This window comes from Rhinatrema bivittatum, chromosome 3, assembly GCF_901001135.1.
Source record: "Rhinatrema bivittatum chromosome 3, aRhiBiv1.1, whole genome shotgun sequence".
In the NCBI taxonomy this organism is placed as follows: Eukaryota; Metazoa; Chordata; class Amphibia; order Gymnophiona; family Rhinatrematidae; genus Rhinatrema; species Rhinatrema bivittatum.
Window position 1 is genome coordinate 482,949,902 of NC_042617.1, and position 21,526 is coordinate 482,971,427.

The window sequence follows — 21,526 nt, forward strand, 5'->3', positions numbered from 1 at the left end:
TCCCGGTCACCAATGGTATAGTTGCGTTCTGCCGACGTAAACTTCTTAGAAAAGAAGGCACAGGTCACCCAGTGCTCCTCAGTCGAGTGTTGAAGAAGAACCGCCCCCACACCCACAGCCGAGGCATCGACTTCGAGGGTAAACGGTCTGGCAGGATCAGGGCGGCGGAGACATAAGTCAGTGGTGAATGCCTTCTTTAATCGATGAAAGGCCCCTACCGCTTCCTCCGGCCAGTGCTGTGTGGAAGCTCCCTTCTTAGTGAGGGCGGTGAGCGGCGCCACCAAAGAAGAAAAATGAGGAATAAATTGCCTATAATAGTTCGAGAAACCCAAAAATCTTTGCAAGGCACGTAATCCAACAGGCTGAGGCCAATGGAGGATGGCATTGAGTTTGTCAGGGTCCATGGATAAGCCCTTGTTGGAAACAATATAACCAAGGAAAGGTAACTGTTGTTGATGAAAAATACACTTCTCCAGCTTGGCGAACAATTTATGCTCCCGAAGGCGTTGCAAAACCTGCCGAACATGGAGCACATGTTGAGACAAAGAATGAGAAAAAATCAGTATGTCGTCCAAATAGACAATGACGTGGGAATAAAGAATATCACGAAAGATGTCATTTATCATGTCCTGAAAAACCGCCGGGGCGTTGCAAAGCCCAAAGGGCATTACCCGATATTCATAATGACCGTCATGGGTATTAAATGCGGTCTTCCACTCATCCCCTTCTCGGATCCGTATCAAATTGTAGGCTCCCCGCAAGTCCAATTTGGTAAATATCTGCGCCCCCTTAATCCGATCAAATAACTCCGTGATGAGGGGAATAGGATACTTGTTCTTTCTGGTGATGGAATTAAGACCACGATAATCAATACAAGGCCTTAAAGACCCATCCTTTTTCTTAACAAAAAAAAATCCAGCTCCCGCCGGGGATGTAGAAGGTCGGATGAATCCCCGATCTAAATTCTCAGCAATATATTGACGTAATGCCGTGGATTCAGGTTCTGATAGGGTGTAAATTCGTCCCTTGGGTGGAGTCTGTCCGGGGAGGATATCAATGGCACAGTCATATTGGCGGTGAGGTGGTAAGGATTCCGCGTGTCGCTTACTAAACACGTCCTGAAAGTCTTGATAAGGAAGTGGGATTCCCGAAGATAGTGACGTGGACCGTATGGAGATGGCTGGCAGATTCTTAAGGCAATGTTGGAAACAGAAGGGGCTCCATGCAGCGAGTTGTAGGGAAGCCCAATCGAAGCGAGGCTGATGAATCCGTAGCCACGGTAGTCCCAATATGATCTGATTTACTGATGATGGAAGAACAAATAGCTGAATGTGTTCCAGATGACAAATACCGGTACGGAGCAACACGGGTTTGGTTCTATAGACGATATGCATTCCCACCGATTGCCCCGAAACTGAGGTTACCGACAGAGGAGTGGGTAATGATTCTATCGGTATCCGGTATTTCTGCACCAAATGTTCCTGGATGAAGTTTCCTGCCGCTCCTGAGTCTATGAAGGCTTGAAGGTGTACTGATTCGGTGTTAAGACAGATGGTCGTGGGTAATAATAATTGGGGAGAGGGAATGGTGGGACCCAGGGAGGCCTCTCCTACCCGGCCTAGGTCCGAGAGTTTCCCGACTTGTTGGGGCATTTATTGAGAAAATGCCCTGCTCCGGCGCAGTACAGACAGAGATTCCTTGCTCGTCTGCGATTCCGTTCCTCAGGAGTTAGGCGAAATCGATCAATTTGCATGGGTTCCTCCGAGTCTCCAGAAGCCTGAGCCGTAGGAGGAGTAACCATAGGTTGTTGAAACGTTGGAGCCAATCGGAAATTTCTGCGGGTAACAGCTCTCTCTCGCATTCTTTCTTGAACACGTAAGTCCAACCGGATGGCTAACCGGATCAAGCCCTCTAATGTCTCCGGAGGATCTCTGCCAGCCAATTGATCCTTAATGTGTTCTGCAAGGCCTTGTCGGAAGATGGCCGTGAGACTCTCCTCTCCCCACGCCAGTTCAGCTGCTAAGGTGCGAAATTGGATGGCATACTCCCCCACCGTACGTGGCCCTTGTCTTATCTGAAGCAATTCATTTGCCGCGGAGGATGAACGTCCTGGTTCGTCAAATATCAACCGAAATTCTTTGAGAAACCGGTCCAATGAATTGAGGATAGGGTCATCTCGTTCCCACAAGGGAGATGCCCAGGCCAATGCCGGACCCTCGAGTAAAGACAATAGGAAGGTAGTCTTGGTCTTATCATTAGGAAAGGCGGCGGGTTGTAGAGAAAAATGCATTCGACACTGGTTGATGAATCCCCGACATAAGGCAGCATTACCATTAAAGCGAGGCGGAGGCGGCACCCTGACTGGGACAGGAGTGACCACTGGGCTGGGAGCTGGTCCCGTAGGTAGAAGAGCCAGAGCGTCCATTCGTGCCACCAATCGGTCCAGAACTCCCGTGACTTGGTCTAAGACCCCCTGCTGTTGTTGGATCTTATTAGCCATCCCAGGAATGGCTTGGAGAGCGGTCAAATCAACTGATTCCATGGCTTCGGCCAACTGTTAGGATCCCTGGTAGATAGTAGTGGAACCACTGATTAGACCGCTTACCTTGTGACGGGAATCTCAAAGGCACTCTGAGTCAGGGCAGGCAGCAGACAACGAAGTCCAATACTCAGTCCGGGTCGGGGCAGGCAGCAGACAATCAGGAACCAAAGCAGCAGATAATCCAGAGGCAGGCGGCAGGTAGCAAAATCCAATAATCAGTCCGGGTCGGGGCAGGCAGCAGACAATCAGGAACCAAAGCAGCAGATAATCCAGAGGCAGGCGGCAGGTAGCGAAATCCAATTCTCAGTCCGGGTCAAGACAGGCAGAAGACAATCAGGAGTAGAGGCAAAATCCCCAGGCGAAAGCTCCACAGAACAATCGTGGCCGAAGCAGCGATTTGGGGAAGCTGCTTCCTTTAAATAGACCATTCTCCCGCGCAAACGGAGCCTCTGCTGGCGTCTGACGTCAAGGGGGCGGAGCCAACGCATGAGTCCCGCGGTGATTGGCTCCCCTTGCTGCGCGGAGACGCTGCTGTGCCTGCTGAGCCGAAACGCCCCGATCCCTGCTAGCTCGCGCTACCGACGCTGCCGGGACCGCCCTGCCACTCCCCGGAGCCGGAACGCCGCCATCAGCGCGCTGCCTCGCCGCGGCCCGCGCGGCAAAGGTAACACCCAGTATGGCAAGTATGTTCTTATGTTATGTTCTTATGTAAGAGTAAAGGTTTGTGCCATACCTGAAGTAAGGTGAGCGATATTGTTTTGTGTTACCTGAAGTGAAGGCGTGCGGCCAGATTGTTTGAAGTTAATCCCACTGTAAGTAAAGTGCACTTAAGCAAAAGCCAGAGCCTATCTGTTGTTTCTCTGGCTGTTATCAAGCAACTCACCGCTCCAGCTGCCACATATGATGTCGTTCCTGGGATTTTTTTTCTCTAAACCTGGCAAAGAGAGAAAACCCAAAGCCTCCAGAGGAAAGTGAAAGGCTGATTGTGTGTGTTCTCTGCCGAAAGAAACAAGTTGGGAAAGAAGAAGGTGCTGCTAGAAAGGAAGAGCACAGAAGTTTAAAGTACAGGCAGAGGCCTACAGCCACAAAAAAAAAAAAAAGAAAACTCTCTACAAAGGGGTTTCTTTACTGGGCCGGTTCCAACCCCACTTTGCTCACAGGCAAGGGGGCTATCCCCACCTGGCTACTCGGGTCAAGGAGTGAGTAAGGGCCGGATAGGCCAGCACATTTTTTTTTGTTTTGTTTTCTGCTCTCTTATCCCTGGAGAGGTAGTAACTGGGCCAGCATAAGAGCAATGGAATGGAGCAGGTGATCCACGTCCTTGCTACCGGCCAGCAGCAATTACAGAACACCTTGCAAAAACAAATTAACCAGCAGCAGCTGTTACAAGAGCAGGTGGTGCAGCAGCACACAGTGTTACTTCAGATAGAAGAGGATGTGCAGACTGCTCTGAACAAGGTACCACAGGAAACCTCAATGCCTCACATCCTATTTAAAATGAAGGCTGGTGAAGACCCAGAGGTCTTCCTGAAAAACTTTGAAAGGACAGCCTGGCTTGTCAGCTTGGCCTGAAACGAGTTGCAAAACCTACCTGGCAAACTTGCTCACGGGAAAAAGTCAAGCAGCTTTTGAAACAGCCAACCTGGATGGGAGGGCCACCTATGCAGAAGTCAAGGCTGCTATCCTGAAGAGAGCTGGGTATACCTCAGAAACATGCCAACAGCCATTCCGGCAGGATGCCCTGGAGCCCAGGGAGAGCCCCAGAAATCTCTTCCACCGCCTAAAAGATGCCGGCTGGAAATGGTTGAAGCTGGAAGCAAAGACCGGACTAGAAGCAGCCCAACAGTTTTTTCTGGAGCAATTCCTGGATGGGCTTGACCACCCCATGTGGAACTGGGTCTGCCATCACACAGGCCTCACATTGTAAAGGGTCCTAGAAGTGGCAGAAGCCTTCCATTAGGCGCAATTAATGCCCGGAGGTCTAAGGAGGCTAGAAAGGCACCCCTTGCAACCCCCCTGGTGAAGCGCAGAGAATGAAGCTCCCCAGCAGCGTTCTTCCAAGATGACTAGTTCTTATGGGCCCAGAACCCAGGCCACAGTTCCTTCCACATGCTTTAACTGTGGTTGGAGAGGTCACTCGGCAAGGAACTGTCGATATGAGGGAAGCAGAATTATGGACGTTGGCCTAGTGACCCAGCTGACATTAGAAGGTGAAATACATGGGGAAAATGCAAATCTCCTAACAGGGGGCGATCCTCAAGTTGAAGGAAAAAGGGAACTGTGGAAAGGCTGGAACAGCCCAGGAATGGGGGGATGAATGCCTTTGCCTTCTGTGCCTTTTGCACAGAGAATGGTCATGACAAAGAGCACTGCATGTATCCATGGGCTGAGGAGCCCTTGGAAGGGATGGGCAATGCAGGGGAGCAACCTGCTCCACAGACTTGCTTGTTCTATTTGGCGGAGGACCATATAGAGGAGGGATATCCCTAGCATAAAGACAGGGAGGGTGAACACAAAGTGGTAGAACAACATGAAAGAGAACCAGAGACAGGGTTAGGGCCCCAGAATGAAAATGATGACTGAGAGCGTGAATGGAGCCACTCTTTGTCAAAGCTCCAAAGCTGCAACTTTATGAACAATTCTAATGCAAAACTCAAGGAATTTATAATCCAAGTTGAACTGGATGGAGTGCCCACCCAAGCGCTGGTCGATTTGTGGTGTGGTAAGGCCCTTGTTCACAAGGACTTGCTTCAGGAGCAGCATATCAACCACAAGAGGAAAGAGACACTGGCGTACATACACAGAGACAGAGATGTCCAACCAGTCAGAGACTGTTAACAACTCCAGCAGGTCAGGTCATTATGGAAATGAGTGTCTTTCCTAAATTCTCGTATCCAATAATCCTGGGATGAGATTTTCCCCAGTTTTCAACCCTGTGGGGTCAGCTCACAGATAATTGAGATCATCTGCCCGGAAGGGAAATGCTGTTCAGGCCAAGCTGGGAGTTAGCCTGGACATGGCTGGACACTAAACTGGACAAGGCTGAGTGAGGGGAAGGGTATGTGAGGGTGTCCATAAGAAACTCCCTCACACCACCTTAAAGGACTGGTCACAGGTAGCTGGCCCAGTTCTCCTTAAGGAGAAACACTGCAAGGGATTTTGGTGCAGGGTAGTTAAGTTGGCAGGGCAGAGAGAGCTTGGGGATGCCCCAGGAAGCATAGAGAGAGCTACCAATTACAAGGACCTGCCAAGAGTAAAGTTTGTGCCATACCTGAAGTAAAGTGAGCAATATTGTTTTGTGTTAAGTGAAGGCATGCAGCCAGATTGTTCAAAGTTAATCCCACTGTAAATAAAGTGCACTTAAGCAACAGCCAGACTCTATCTGTATTTTCTCTGGCTGCTATGAAGCCGTTCACCACTCGAGCTGCCACATATGGCTGAAGACTATTTAGCCCAGCCATTTTAAGACACTTTGGGATCAGTTTGAAGAAGCAGTCAAAGAGTAAGGATGTCTGATTTTTACACTCTGGTGAGGCCTCCAAGCTTTGCCCAAAAGGAGTTTCTTTTAGAAGTGATACCTCACCATGCACTCCCTACCAGAGGCCAGGTCCTTCTTCTAATTTACAGGAGATCGATTTTAAGCCTGATATCCTTTTGGGGTGAAAGCGCTCTCTATAAGGGACCAAAGAAATGTGAGCCTATTCTAAACCTTACGTGGACAAGCACCAGTGATGGATCCTGTTGCAAGAGACAGTGAGGGCAGAAGATGTATCCAGTTTAACTTTAAGAAGTATATTTTGGTTTTAAGAGGAGTGTGGAGGTTTTTGGATCCCCCTTCCTCACTGTGATTGCATTGCTGAGAACTAGCCTGATCCCATAGACTTTTCCCCAAGAAAAGTCCCTCAGAAATATCAGTAAATACAGGATGAAAGAACCACTATGGAAGGAAGAACAAGAGCAGGAGATCCCAATTGGATCTCCATACACCAAGGGACCAGGACGGGCTGGGTGTTTGAGAAGAAGATGACCAAAGGTAGGATTTTTACAGTAAAGTTGGGGACTCTTCCACTAGGATTCCCTCACAGTTGCTGGGTACACTGCACACATTAAAAATTACATGGGGCTACCCAGATGCCTGAAAAATGGGCACCTATCAACCCAGAGCCACACATGTACCAATATTCAGATGTAATTTCATTGTTATGGATGGATGTACTTTGAGTTATAAGTATTAATCAGTAAACATTATTTTAACAGAAACAAAAGATGGGGTGTGACTACCTTACTGGCTATATCTAATGTCCAGTATTTCCGAATCAGGCATCCGCCATAACTTTGGCTGTGCTTTAACTTAATTTATATATAGTTTTAAATATAATATCTTGATTTCATTTTTTTGTTTTGTTTTTATAATGCAGATAAAAGTGTCAATTTTAAAGTTATTCAAATAACTTTTGCGCTACATTGAAGTACCCTCGCTCTAAATTGTATGTCAAATGGCAGGAAAACACTTATCTTAGATCTGAAGAGTGCCACTGCTGCTTTAGTCAATGTTTATGACCTGCCCATTTTCCAACTCCAATTGCCCAACATTGCCAGTGTTTCGAGAAGGAGTATCTGCTTCGGGGGCTAGAGAGAGCTTAAAAGACTAAAAATAAATTAAGAACTTTTTTGTTACCAACCACGATATAGCTTTGTAATTCAAGACTTTGTTCTGTAGAGTTCTTCCTTCAAATGGCTGCCATTTTTTCAGCGTCTGATGGCATCTGTTCATTTACATAGTCTTTTAAAGGAGCATGGGACAATCTCCGTGACACATCCGGGTAATGTTACTAACTCTATTGGGTTTTGAATGTTAGTTTATTTACCCCTTCTTTCCCTTTTTCTTATTTTGAAAAATCCTTATTTGGATAATTCATGTGTAATCTAAACAGTTTGTAAGAAAAGATGAATGAAGATGTTAAATTTAATAAAATATAGACTAATCTATTTCTTTATTGAGACCATGTGGGATAATGGTGTTCCAGTTGTAAATGAAACGCTCCAGTTTAAGCAGTTGGAGGTCAAAGTCTCCATCTCTGGTGAATCATTGTAATTGTACCAAACTGGCTGCCTGGACCTTTTCAATGGTGTGTGATGCCTCTATCCAATGTGTCACTATGGGTGCCTCTGTTCTTTGGCATTGTAAACAACTTAGATGTTCTTGAATCCGTGTTCTAAACATGCGTGTTGTCTTTCCAATATAGATTAAACCACAGGGACACCAGAGGGCATATGCCATCCCCTCCGTGATGCATGTAAGATGTTCGCAAAATTTGAAAGGTTTACAGTGTGGCAATGTGGGTTCTTGTCCCTGAAAAGCCACCTTGCAAATATTACACTGCCCACATGCAAATTGTCCAATTAGAGAAGACTCTGAGGTAATACTGCCTTGTGTTGTATTACTAGAGTGGGCTCAAAGATTTCTGGCCCTAATCAGGGCAAAAAGGGATGGGGGGGGGGGGGGGGGGTGTTTGAAAAATATCATGGATGCTTAGCACTTGACAGTATTTTCTAATGCAAACCTGTAATTTGTTCGTGATAGGTGTATTAGTTAAGACAGACAATTTTTGATCTGTGTCTCTAGTACAGTGGTTCTCAAACTTTTTTCCATCAGGGTGCACCTGAGAGATGCTCACATGCATGACACACTAAACATATGACCATTATGGGACTAAATATAAGCATATGCTCTGCATCCACGGGAGTCCCTTACTTCCTAACAATGGATGCAGAGCAGAACTAAGACATTTCCCTGTACAACTCACCATACAAAAAAAGATATTTTGATGCTGGTCTCATCTCAATAACAGTATCACAAACTCCCTCTACCACCAAGTGCATTATAAAATAATACAAACAAACCATACTCTGTACATGTCTATCAAACCTGCCATACCTCAGCAGCACTAACTTCAAGAAATGAAACAATAGCTCTACCCATGAAAAAGCAGCAGTTCACCACCAGTGCAATATCATATTGACAAACCACAACAAATAAGGCTGATACAAACCTCTAGTAAAGTACCTCATCTCAGTCACATATGCACAGAACACAGACAGACCTGCCTTTACAAATTACAAATGTGGAAACAAAACCTGGAATGGAAACCTCAAGACCACCTTCTGCATGCATTGCGAAACTGGAGACTAGAAACAAAAATATATTTCCTCCTACACTAAGCAAAGTTCAAAGAAAGAAGAAATGCATAATCTCAAAACTAACATAGTATAGCCTTTGTACCCAGTCACTCCCCTCCATTTCCCCATCACCCCTTTCTTCTCCCAACTATTCAATCATCCCTTCACATGCTCATATCCCTATCCAGCTTTCCAGACACCCCCCCACACACACACACATCCCCTTCCCCATGCTCCCTTTCTGCCCTTCTCTGACCACCTCTTTCCTACCCCTTTCTGCTCAGCATCCCCGCTCCCTCTCCCCCAACCCATAAGCCCCATACCTCCATCTCTTTCTCCCCTTCCATTTCTCTTCCCTACCCAGCAGCTCCCTACCCCTCCCTCCTCCCTCCTCCCTCCTCCACCCAGCAACCCCAACCTTCTTTCCCCCATCCCTTCCTGCCCAACACACTCTTGAACTCCTATCTTCCCACACCTTCCAGCCTAGTACATTTCCCCCTCCTCCTGGCTCCTAGCCAGCAGAAAAGACTTCAGTCCAATCCAGAATCTCCCTCCCTTTTTATCAGCAGCAGATAAGGGCAAGAAGCATTGAGGAAAGGAAGATGAGGCAGCAGCAGCAGTGGATCTATAGAGTATGCACCTCTCTGCCTCTTGTTCCTGCTTTCACATCCAGGCTCCATGGGTTGAAGAGAGCATCAGCTGCCTCACTGCCAGGCCAGGCAGAGAAAGATAAAGTTGGTATCCTACTGGGCCCATATGAACAGGAACTGGTGATATCGCTCTCTGATCTGGGTAAAGGAGGAGGGAACAACCTCTCAATAGCCAGGAAGAGAAGAAGGAAGCAAGAGCAGCTTCCTGTCATATCCAATAAAAGAGAAGACAGCCAACTCCTGCCCAGACTGCTGAGGAAAGATCAGTCTTCTGCTGGCTCTGCGACACACTTCCTGGGACCTTGTGACACACTAGTGTGTCCCAACACACCTGTTGAGAACCACTGCTGTAGTAGATGATTGGAACAAGAGCCTACGGTTGACCCATCGAGCTCTTTTATATGCCTTCTTAATGACATTGTCTGGATACCCTCTTTCTACAAAATGATATTTCATATCAGTAGCTTGCCTTTTGTATTAATCTACTGTGGAACAAAGAAGTCCAAGCCTGGAAGATTATCTCTGAGATGTTTCGGATGAAAGCTAGTATAATGTAATAACGTGTTGCAATCTGTTCCTTTGCGATGAATGCTAAACTCAAACCCACTACTTGAAAAGGTTATCTGTATGTCCAAAAAGGCTACTGTTTCTCTACTGTAAATCGAATTGAATTGCAGATTAATATCACAGATGTTTAACCAGGCTAAAAATTCATCAAGTTCTATGGTTGCCCCATTCCATAACATAAAAATGTCATCGATGAAATGCTTCCATAGATGAATATTTGCCTTAAAGGGACATGAAGGTACCCACTTTTGTTCAAAGTGTCCTACATAGAGATTTTCTAATCAGGGTGTATGGAGGCCCCCATCGCTGTTCCCTTTATTTGCTGATAATACTCTCCATTAAAGGTGAAAAATATTTCTTGTAGTGCAATAGATGCTAACTGTACCAAAAATTCATTTGGAACCCTACTATGTACTTCTGTTTGGAGAATAATTTTAACAATTTCCAAAGCCTCCTTCTGAGGAATGTTGGCAGCTTTATCTATTATAACCAGAATAAGATTCTCCATGGATACCCTATATGTCTCCAAAATCAATATTATGTGTGCTGAATCGCAAACATATGCTAGAAGATGGGGAATAAAAACTCTCAAAAATGTGTCCACAAATTGAGATAAAGGTTCCAACAGGGATCCCTTTGAAGACACTATGGGTTGACCTGGTGGATTTTGCAATGATTAATGGACCTTGGGAACAATGTAGAGAACCAGACAAACTGGATGGGTTACTTTCAAGAAATGACATTCTTTTTTGGTAATCCAACCTCCCTCTACAGTTGTTTCCAAAAGACCATCTATGCATTCCTTGATGTTACTAGTGTGGTCCAGAGATAGTTTTCGATAGAATGTTTGATCTGACAATTGGTATACTATTTCATTTACATAGTCTTCAGTGTTCAATATCACTATAGACCCTCCTTTATTAGCAGGTTTAAAAGTGATTGAACAATCTTCTCTTAATTCTTGCAAAGCCTGATGTACCTGAGAGAGATTGCTTCATCTATTTTGAGGACTCCCACTGGGAGGAAATATATTCCCGTTTCACTAATTGTACAAAGGTGGCTATTGCTGCAATTGTAGCTCCTGGGGGAACCCATTTGGATGGTTTAGATACTATTGATTAGTCAAAAGCAGTGGGTTGTCCTGAAAAAACAAATTTTGACAATTTCATTTGTTTAATTTCTTCTTGGAAGTTATCCATTTGTTTCTGAAAATCATTAAGAATGTTTATATTCATTTAAAGGGGTGTCCATGACAAGAGACAATTCTGTTTCTTGTAGTATATACAATATTTTTTTAATACCCAGACCTGAATTCCTATCTGAATTCCTATCTGAATTCTTACAGCCTCTCACCCCCTGAGAAGCACCTATATTTCATACACACACTGAGAATACTACTACAGCATCCGGGCCTTAAACAAGAGCTTCCCCCATAAAAAGAATCCCCCCCCAAGGGTTTAGAAGCCTCTCTGATTATTATTTCAGCTGTCTCTGAATCATTTATTGATTCATAATTGGCATTTTATCCCTTTTTTAAGAACAAGACACATTCTTCTTGAACTAGTGAAGGTTCTGTCAGATGAACAATATTGGAGGAGCATTTTCCTTTGGATATGTAACCCCTTTTTTGGAAGTTATTACTCCTTTCATGGCACACAACTAATTTATATATTTGAGGCTGCTCCGGCTAGCAAATTCCATCCCATGCGTTACTCTTCATCCCTGGGGGGGAGGGGGGATTATTTTTATGGGGGTAAGGTCTCGCTTGTGGCTCAGACAATGTTGTGCTGCTCCCAGTGTGTATGTAGACTATAGGTGCTTTTCATGAGGTGAGAGGTTGTAATAAAGTAGACAGGAGCAGGCTCTGGGTATTAAATAAATGTTTACTGATTGGTAATCATAAAGTCCATTGGTCAATAATGTTGAAGTTACCTCAGACATGTTGGTACAAGTGTAGTTCTAGGTAGGTAGGTGTCCTTATATTCAGGCATCTGGGTAGAGCCCATGGTGATATTAAACGTGAAAACTCTCCCAGTGGCATATCTTGGAATTCAAATGGAGGAGCCTTCAACTTTACTGCAAAGATCCTACCTTAGTTCATCTTCTTCCTCAGATACCAAGCCCGTCTTGGTTCCCTGGTTCTTTGAGATCCAGTTGGGGTCTTCCAATCTTGTTCTCCCATCCTTGATTATTGATATTTCTGGGGGACTTCTCTTGGGGAAAAGTCAGGGAGATCAGGCTAGTTCTCGGCACTGCAATCCCAATGAGGAAGGGGGGACCCAAAAGCCTCCCCACTGTGTTCAAGTCTAAAAAATACTTCCTAAGGTTAAACTGGATACATCTTCTGCTTTTACTGTCTCTCGCAGCAGGATCCATCACTGGTGCTTGCCCACCTAGGGTTTAGAGTGGGCTCACAGGTCTTTGGTCTCCTGTAGAGAGCCCTTTGGTTCCAAACTGGTATCAGGCTTAAACATCTCTCTCTCTCTCTGTAAATTAGTAGGAGAAAGACACTCTGGCAAGGAGTGCATGATGAGGTGTCACTTCTAACAGAAACTCCATTTGGTGAAGCTGGGAGGCATCACCAGAGTTTAAAACTTATCCATCCTTATTCTTCAACTGCTTCTTCAAATTGATTCCAAAATGTCTTAAAATAGCTGGGCTAAATAGTGTTCTGGCATCTAATCCATGCCCCTCCAGGTGGGAGAGATTGAGGCGTATGGATGGCTCCTAACTAGTTGGTGAAATCTGGTGGTCAGACCCCCCCGGGTGCTCTGCCACGGATATGTTTGTCCACAGATACTGAAATAAGATTTATTTTTATTATTCTCTTGCTCTATAGAATGTCAATCATCTTCTGCCCTCCAGCTGATGACCAGGCGCTGCCATGGGAAGAGAAGTTGCAGTGTTTATGCCAGCACCTATGAGTTTGGCGACCCCTGTTATCCAGGCATCCCTAAGCATCTCAATGTAATCTACACCTGTGGTAAGCCAGAGCCCACTGGGGCCACTGCTTATTTCTGAATGCTTTCATACCTATTGGATCATTAATAATTGTTAAGTATAACAAACCTTGTAACAAATCTAGGATTATCTTTTTCTTGTTTTTGATGAAGCTTTGAATATGGACTGGTATTGGCCGTTTTAAATTTTTAGTTTAGTGCACAAATAAATCTAGATCTGAGCCTGTGAACTCAAGCAGACTTCCTTGTGCCTATAGTATAGCAGTATTATATCAACAACCAAGTAAAAATGCCTATATGGAAAACAAATTATATTTGACATTCTAGGTTTCGGGAGAAAGAGTAAAAGTGAGAATAGGTTTATTATGGAGTAGTCCAAGTAACATCTGGAAACTGTTCAATGAAGAAAATATGCTGACATAACTGAGGACTTTGACTGAGCATTCATAACTGGGAATGTGCATTAAACAGTTTCCTTCAGAGAAAAATGTTCATTGACTATATTAAGTGCAAAACATCATCATACTTTATACGTTGGCTCTGCATTTGCTTTAAAACCTTGTCTGAGCTAGTTTTCTGGTACATTAATCCACATGAGTGGCATGTAGAAAATAGAAGTCCTGCATTCCTGTGATCCACATCCATGTAACTTCAGGTCATGGCTCATTGGTGCTAAACAGAACTGATGTCAAAACTAATTTTGTGAGTAATTTGAAATTTCTCCCATAATAGGAGTATGAGTTTTTGAAACTAGTGCTAAGTATTTGAATTCAGAACTTGTTTTTGCTTGTATACAGTTACAATGCTTCATGCATGGGTGTTCCAAGTAGAAATAGTCAGCTTTAATGCCTAGGGAATTGTATTCAGACCTCCTAGAACTTAGCAGATGATATGCACATATTGAAACTTAGAAGTGCCTCCCTTTTTGTGTGTGTAACTGAAGAAATCCTTTCCTTTTAATTAAATCCTCCCTAAAAATCCACCTTATGGGGCTACTTTTATATTTATTGTTATTTTATTTTTATTTAAAGTTTTTATATACTGTTTATAATAGAAAAACCATGCTAAACTAGCTTAAACCTTGTTTCTGGTTCTTCACAATCATGGACTTTTTAATTTTAACACAAAACCTCTTATTTGAATATGGACCTCTTAGAGTATGTGCCATTTAATTGGTTTTTAACTTTTCTTGTACTGCATGGTAAAAAATGAATGTATATTAGTTTAGCTCATGTCAAACTGTTTTCTTATATTCAAGGAGTATTGGCTGTTGTATTTCTTTCATGTATACACAGGAATTACTGTTTCCTAGATGTCACTTTAGTTTCCTTTTCCTCCCATGACAGGTATCGTTCAGTAACCTGGGATGTGAGTCTTGGAGCTTTTACTCCTTCCTCCAAACTCTTTAGGCACGGCAGGAAGCTAAAGGCTTGAAAACTGGCATGTACGTTTTTTTGAAATGAATGGGTAAACTGCAACAAAATAATCCATTTTCATTTTTTTCATGGACCCCTGAAATGAATGTAGGGTTCCCATGAATTTAAACAAAAGTTTTTGTCTCATTTGTTTGTTTCCCATTCAATTCTGTGGCTAAGCTGAGCAAAGAAAGGGTGCAAGCAGGGTATAACTTGTAACTATAGCAAGCAATTCTTGCCTGTGTGACATCACAGCCTCCTGGGAACCAAGGCAGGACTAGTTGACAAGTAGACAAGACAGGGGACAAATCATGATGAAACATCTTTTTAGCTAGCATATAGCTGCCATTAAGTTACGCTAACATCCTCCCACTGAAAAGTCTAACATGTGCAAGAAACTCTCTAATTGCTCTCTGGCAGTTGGTAGAGAAGTATCTCTTTCTAGAAGCTCTCTCAAAGTTGAAGACAAGCTTTAAAGAAGTCAGATTTGGCACTAGTAAATTTTTTTTATTCTGATTTATCTGCTGCAGTGGTCTCGCGCTCACTTTATCAGAAACAAAGATGTAGTGGCACTGCTTTCTGCATTCACTGGGGTAGGGTAGGAGTGGAGTGGAAATTGAAAAAGTGCCAGTGTCTGTGTGTCTCTGTCTGACAAATCACAATGCAATGCTTTGAAAATAGCAGTAAAACAGACTAATATGAAGAAAAGCTTTGCCAGGTTTCCAGCCTTCTTGGTTCTGTTTTTAAATGTTTTTAGTGTGGAAAAGGAGTCAGTTAGCAGTGCACATACATAGACTGCATATATGTGTGTGTGTGTGTGTGTGTGTGTATTTGTGTGAGAGTATGTGTGTGTGAGAGAGACAGACATTTTTGCATACACTAGAATAATAGTGTGAGTGGTGGTACAGTATCAATAAATTTCTTTGTAATATCAAAACATCCAGTAGGCACTTCAAATTCCATCATGCCATTGCAAGAAAAGCGCAGAGGATTTGGTGCAAAGCCAGTTTAGCCTAGTAGTAGCAGAGCCAGTTTAGCCTAGTAGTAGGAGCAAGAAAAAAGGCAGTCCCACCTGTAAACTGAAAAGAGACTTTTTTAGCCATAGAATGCCAGCAGTAGAAGCTAGCTTAAGCCAGGAAAAGCATAATATAAAAAAATCTAAATAAAAAATCCTGTAATCCACTGGGTTCTAGAAGCTACACCTGATTGACAAACTGAAGAGTAGTAAATCACCTGGACCAGATGGTATACACCCCAGAGTTCTGAAGGAACTAAAAAATGAAATTTCAGACCTTTTAGTAAACATTTGTAACCTATCATTAAAATCATCCATTGTACCTGGAGACTGGAGGATAGCAAATGTAACCCCAATATTTAAAAAGGGCTCCAGGGGCGATGTGGGAAACTACAGATCGGTTAGTCTGACTTCAGTGCCAGGAAAAATAGTGGAAAGTGTTCTAAACATCAAAATCACAGAACATATAGAAAGACATGGTTTAATGGAACAAAGTCAGCATGGCTTTACCCAAGGCAAGTCTTGCCTCACAAATCTGCTTCACTTTTTTGAAGGAGTTAATAAACATGTGGATAAAGGTGAACCGGTAGATGTAGTATACTTGGATTTTCAGAAGGCGTTTGACAAAGTTCCTCATGAGAGGCTTCTAGGAAAAGTAAAAAGTCATGGGATAGGTGGCGATGTCCTTTTGTGGATTGCAAACTGGCTAAAAGATAGGAAACAGAGAGTAGGATTAAATGGACAATTTTCTCAGTGGAAGGGAGTGGACAGCGGAGTGCTTCAGGAATCTGTATTGGGACCCTTACTTTTCAATATATTTATAAATGATCTGGAAAGAAATAAAACGAGTGAGATAATCAAATTTGCAGATGACACAAAATTGTTCAGAGTAGTTAAATCACAAGCAGATTGTGATAAATTGCAGGAAGACCTTGTGAGACTGGAAAATTGGGCATCCAAATGGCAGATGAAATTTAATGTGGATAAGTGCAAGGTGATGCATATAGGGAAAAATAACAATGTTGGGTTCCATATTAGGTGCTACAACTCAAGAAAGATATCTAAGCGTCATAGTGTATAACACATTGAAATCGTCGGTTCAGTGTGCTGCGGCAGTCAAAAAAGCAAACAGAATGTTGGGAATTATTAGAAAGGGAATGGTGAATAAAACGGAAAATATCATAATGCCTCTGTATCGCTCTATGGTGAGACCGCACCTTGAATACTGTGTACAATTCTGGTCGCCGCATCTCAAAAAAGATATAATTGCGATGGAGAAGGTACAGAGAAGGGCTACCAAAATGATAAGGGCAATGGAACAGCTCCCCTATGAGGAAAGACTAAAGAGGTTAGGACTTTTAAGCTTGGAGAAGAGACGGCTAAGAGGGGATATGATAGAGATGTTTAAAATCATGAGAGGTCTAGATCGGATAGATGTGAATTGGTTATTTACTCTTTTGGATAATAGAAAGACTAGGGGGCACTCCATGAGGTTAGCATGGGGCACATTTAAAACTAATCAGAGAAAGTTATTTTTTACTCAACGCACAATTAAACTCTGGAATTTGTTGCCGGAGGATGTGGTTAGTGCAGTTAGTATAACTGTGTTTAAAAATGGATTGGATAAGTTCTTGGAGGAGAAGTCCATTACCTGCTATTAAGTTCACTTAGAGAATAGCCACTGCCATTAGCAATGGTAACATGGAATAGACTTAGTTTTTGGGTACTTGCCAGGTTCTTAAGGCCTGGTTTTGGCCTCTGTTGGAAACAGGATGCTGGGCTTGATGGACCCTTGGTCTGACCCAGTATGGCATTTTCTTATGTTCTTATGTTCTTACACTGTCCTCTGTTTTATAGAGTGAAGGAGTAGCCCAGTGGTTAGAGCAATGTGCTACAAACCAGAAGACTAGGGTTCAAGTTTCTCTGTTGTTCCTTGTGACCTTGGGCAAGTCACTTTACCCTCCATTCCCTCTGGGGATAAAAAAAATACCTATTGTATTTTGAAGTGCTGCAAAAAGTGGAATATAAAAATCTAAAAATAAATGTTAATGTGTGAAAAAAATCATCAATCACAATCGAGTGGGAGCATTGGTGGCTGAAAGGAATCAGTAAGTTTTGCTTGGGAATTTTTTTTTTAAGTATTGGGGAGAAGTAAATTATTGGGCTATATTATTTAGTGTGTTTGTGCTTTTAATGGTCAGTAAGTCAGCTAATAAGCAGAAGTTAGTGTGATTGTATTTCCCAACCTTCCCACCCCTCTCCCACCCACCCCTAGTTCATCCTTTAATTTATAGGCAGGGGCCACTTTCATACAAAAAGAAAAATCAGCCTTTTAACTCCACTTCACGAATTCCCCCCACCTTATTGAGAGTTTGATCATTCCCATGTAGGCCACCACCACACATATAGTGAATACACTAAACCATTTAAAGGATGCTAATTAGACACATTCCTACTCCCATAGCAACCTAAAACTTAACTAGAAACTGAACAAATTTGAGATGATGGCAGCAGTCCAGCAGCAAGAGTGGGGCCTCCCAGTCTTTTGCATCGAGTGTCACATGTATGATTTTTTACCTTCTGGTGAGAAGTTGTACTTGTGCATCCGATGCAAAGAGCTCCTGTCTCTCAGAGAACAAGTCCGATCTCTGGAGGCTAGAGTGGCAAACCTGTAGGAACTGAGGCAGACAGAGAGGTATATAGATGAGATCTTCAGGGACATAGTAGCCAAGTCCCAACTTCAGACTGGCAGCCCTGGTGCTGCCTTGGAGGATGAAGGTCTTATGATCAGATAGCATCAACCTGGTGCAGAAGGAAAGGTTCCTGTAGCAAGGTCCTGCTCTCCAGGTGGTGCATTATCCTTTCACACCAAGGCTGTGTCTCCCAGAGCTACTGCCCAGGAGGGAAGGGTTAGGTCGGCCGTCATAGTTGGTGATTCGATTATTAGAAATGTAGACAATCGGGTGGCTGGTGGGTGTGAGATTCACCTGGTAACATACCTACCTGGTACAAAGGTGACGAACCTCACGCATCACCTAGATAGGATTTTAGACAGTGCTAGGGAGGAGCCGTCTGTCGTGGTACATGTGGGCATCAATAACATAGGAAAATGTGGGAGGGAGGTTCTGGAAGCCAAATTTAGGCTCTTAGGTAGAAAACTGAAATCCAGAGCCTCCAGGGTAGCATTCTCTGAAATGCTCCCTGTTCCACGCGCAGGTCAACAGAGGCAGGCAGAGCTCCGGAGTCTCAATTTCGTAGATGAGACGATGGTGCAAGGAAGAGGGATTCAGTTTTGTAAGGAACTGGGGAACCTTTTGGGGAAGGGGAGTCTTTTCTGAAAGGATGGGCTCCACCTTAACCAGCGTGGAACCAGCCTGCTGGCGCTAACCTTTAAAAAGGAGATAGAGCAGCAACCCCAGGCCCAGCATTGTCGGCGGCTCCCAAGCTGCGGAGAGGAAACCGAAGGCGGCTCCATGCCGCAGACAAGGTTAAAGACAGAGGCCCCTCCCCACAGAGGGAACAAGGTAATGTTGGCGTCCTCCGAACCATGTAGGAGTGCTACCAGTGGTCTCCTGGCCGCAAGGACTGCACCCGGGTGGCTCCCTGCCGCCGGGCAGGTAGTAAGAAACGCTGGCGATTCCCCGACCGCATGGGGAGCGGCACCCTGCTGCGGCGTGGCAGCAAGTAGGTTGGCGGCCTCCAGGCCGCATAGAAACGCAGACGGCAGCTTTCAGACCACAAGGCTGTATGGCAGTGGCTGCAGCCGTGCTGAGAAGGCGTCGGTGGTCTCCAGGCCGCGGGAAAAATAGAAGAAAAAGGAGGTGAGAGGCTGCCCATGGCTCTGGCCATGGGCAGAATCATAACATCTGTAAGAGACTGAAAACGGGCTTGCTTGCTGTATAGTATTAAGTTCACCAATTGGGAAAGCTCCCCAGAGAGAGAGAGACCTTCCACACACTGCAATGTTTATCTATTTGGTTTGTCATCTAGACAGCTGCATCATCAAGAGTGACTTCTTCATTTTCTTGATTGTTTTTTCCCCACACAATTTGAATTTGAGACAGGATGCACCCTTTACAAACTGGTGACATTGGGGTGGATCTGTTCCCCTCCTCCCATCCTTACCCTTTTTGAGTACTCAGGGGTAAAGACAATGTTTGAAAGTTATATACTCCGCTGCTTTCCTCCCCAACCTTTCTCTATTAGCGTTCCTTTTTTTTTTTTCTATCCATATGAGTATGTTGGTTGCCTTGGCTAACAGGCCATACCCAGTGTTATTTTTGCATTGCTTGATTTAAAATAAGAAAACTGCAGGTTTATATTATACTTCACTACTGTACTTTGTCCATTTAATGTTCTGGTTGGATTTGCTGTCTACTTACATAATACTAGTAAAAAGGTTAATTACTCTTTTAATCTGGTGTGAGGATTTTATCTGGTCTGTGGTGCCACAAGTGAAAGGTTGTTTGGGAAGGGCACAGAACTGTGGTATTGGGGTGACTGGGACCCTGTCTCATCCCCAACTCAAGCTCTGAAACTGAAGATAAATCATATTAGTAAATATAATTTCTCCTATGATACTCCCCAGCCCAAGCTTAGGGGTAATACTTTATCCGGACTAAGGAGGAGCCATACTACTTTTCTGAGTTACAATCACTTAGTATTCTAGTGAGCCCTCATACTTGCAGCAGTGCTTTGGGTAAAAAAAAAAATAAAACACAGAAACACAAAGGGGTAGATTTTCAAAGGCTTACGCATGTAAGATACGTGCATAACCACGAAAAACCTACCCCTGCGTGCGCCAAGCCTATTTTGCATAGAATCAGCGGCAAGCGCAAGTCCTGGGTCGCGCATATGTCCCCGGGCTTCGAAAAAGGGGCGGTCCAGGGGCGTGGCGGCGGTCCAGGGGCGGGATGAGTGCTCCGGCACAGCGGCCTGTGCTGGGGCATGGTGCAGGCACAAGCTACGCCTGCCAGAGGCAGGCGTAACTCGATGAAATAAGGTAGAGGGGGGGGATTTAGGTAGGGCTGGGGTTGGAGCGGCCTTGGAGGGAACAGGGAAAGCCATCGGGACTCCCCTAGGGCTCGGCGCGTGCAAGGTGCACAAGTGTGCACCCTCTTGCGCGCGCCGACCCCAGATTTTATAACATGCGCGCGGCAGCGCGTGCATGTTATAAAATCGGCTGTACATTTGTGAGTGCCAGGTGGTTCATTAGATCAGTTTACCCCCAAAATGTCCTGACCTATGGTTTTGTGTTCCCTTGTCTAGCGCAGGGACTAACATAAATTGTCCTATATCATCACACCATCCTCCTGGCACAAACGTAATTACTACTACTACTTCTACTACTACTACTAATCGTTTCTCTAGTGCTACTATACATATCCTGTGCTGTACAAATACACATAAGAGAGAGTTCCTTCTCCTTGGACTGACAATCTAGTCAAAACACACATACAATACAGGACACACAAGAGACTATAGGAAATGTATTTATTATAGAAACATGATTAAAATTAATAAGACTAACATTAGGTAGAATCAGAATTTAAGATTTAAAACAGGGGTGCTGAAACCAATCCTTGTGCCCCCTCATCTGTGATGGATGGTGATGGTGTGACCCTTGTTACTGTGGCATAGTTGCCACAGCCTTGTGGGTGAATGGATGAGGCCTACACCGACAGATGGCGAATGTGCCTTGTAGTGGGTCAGACTGGTGCTTCACCTATACCAGCCACCTCCCCTGCAGGTTGAGTCCTTGGGTTCTGGAAGCCAGGAGGGCTTAAGTGAGTTTGTAGGATGATAAAAAAAAACAAGAGTCTGAGGGCACACCGGGGTCAGGACAGGCAGGCTGAAGGAATCAGAAACAGGCCAAGGTTGGGGCAGGCTGCAGACAAACATGGTCAGGCCCAGGCAAGAAGTCAAGTCCAGGTGGCAGGCAATCATGGTTCGGTCTAGGCAAGATGTCAAGATCCAGAGAGTCAGGCCAAGGATAGACAGAGATTCACAGAGAACACTGGACGAGATGAACAGGAGGAGACAATGCTGGATAAGGATAACAGGACAAGGCAAGACTGGATGAGGCAAGGCTGGACAGGTATGCTGGATGAGGCAAGGCTGGACGAGGCACAGGAACCAGGAACAGAAGTACACCAAGATGATTAAGAACCAGGGACAAGAGCAACATGGAATGTAAA

The 21,526-nt window shown here is 44.3% G+C and overlaps 1 protein-coding gene across 2 annotated transcripts in view; it reads left to right on the forward strand.

The window, feature by feature from the left end:
- The window catches only part of EVA1A (eva-1 homolog A, regulator of programmed cell death), an 816,740-nt gene that overhangs the window by 394,741 nt on the left and 400,473 nt on the right, over window positions 1-21,526 (forward strand). For both annotated transcript variants that reach the window (XM_029596048.1, XM_029596047.1), the window contains exon 5: window positions 12,779-12,922. In XM_029596048.1, the coding sequence (XP_029451908.1) occupies window positions 12,779-12,922 (144 nt within the window). The remainder of the gene's footprint in view (window positions 1-12,778; window positions 12,923-21,526) is intronic.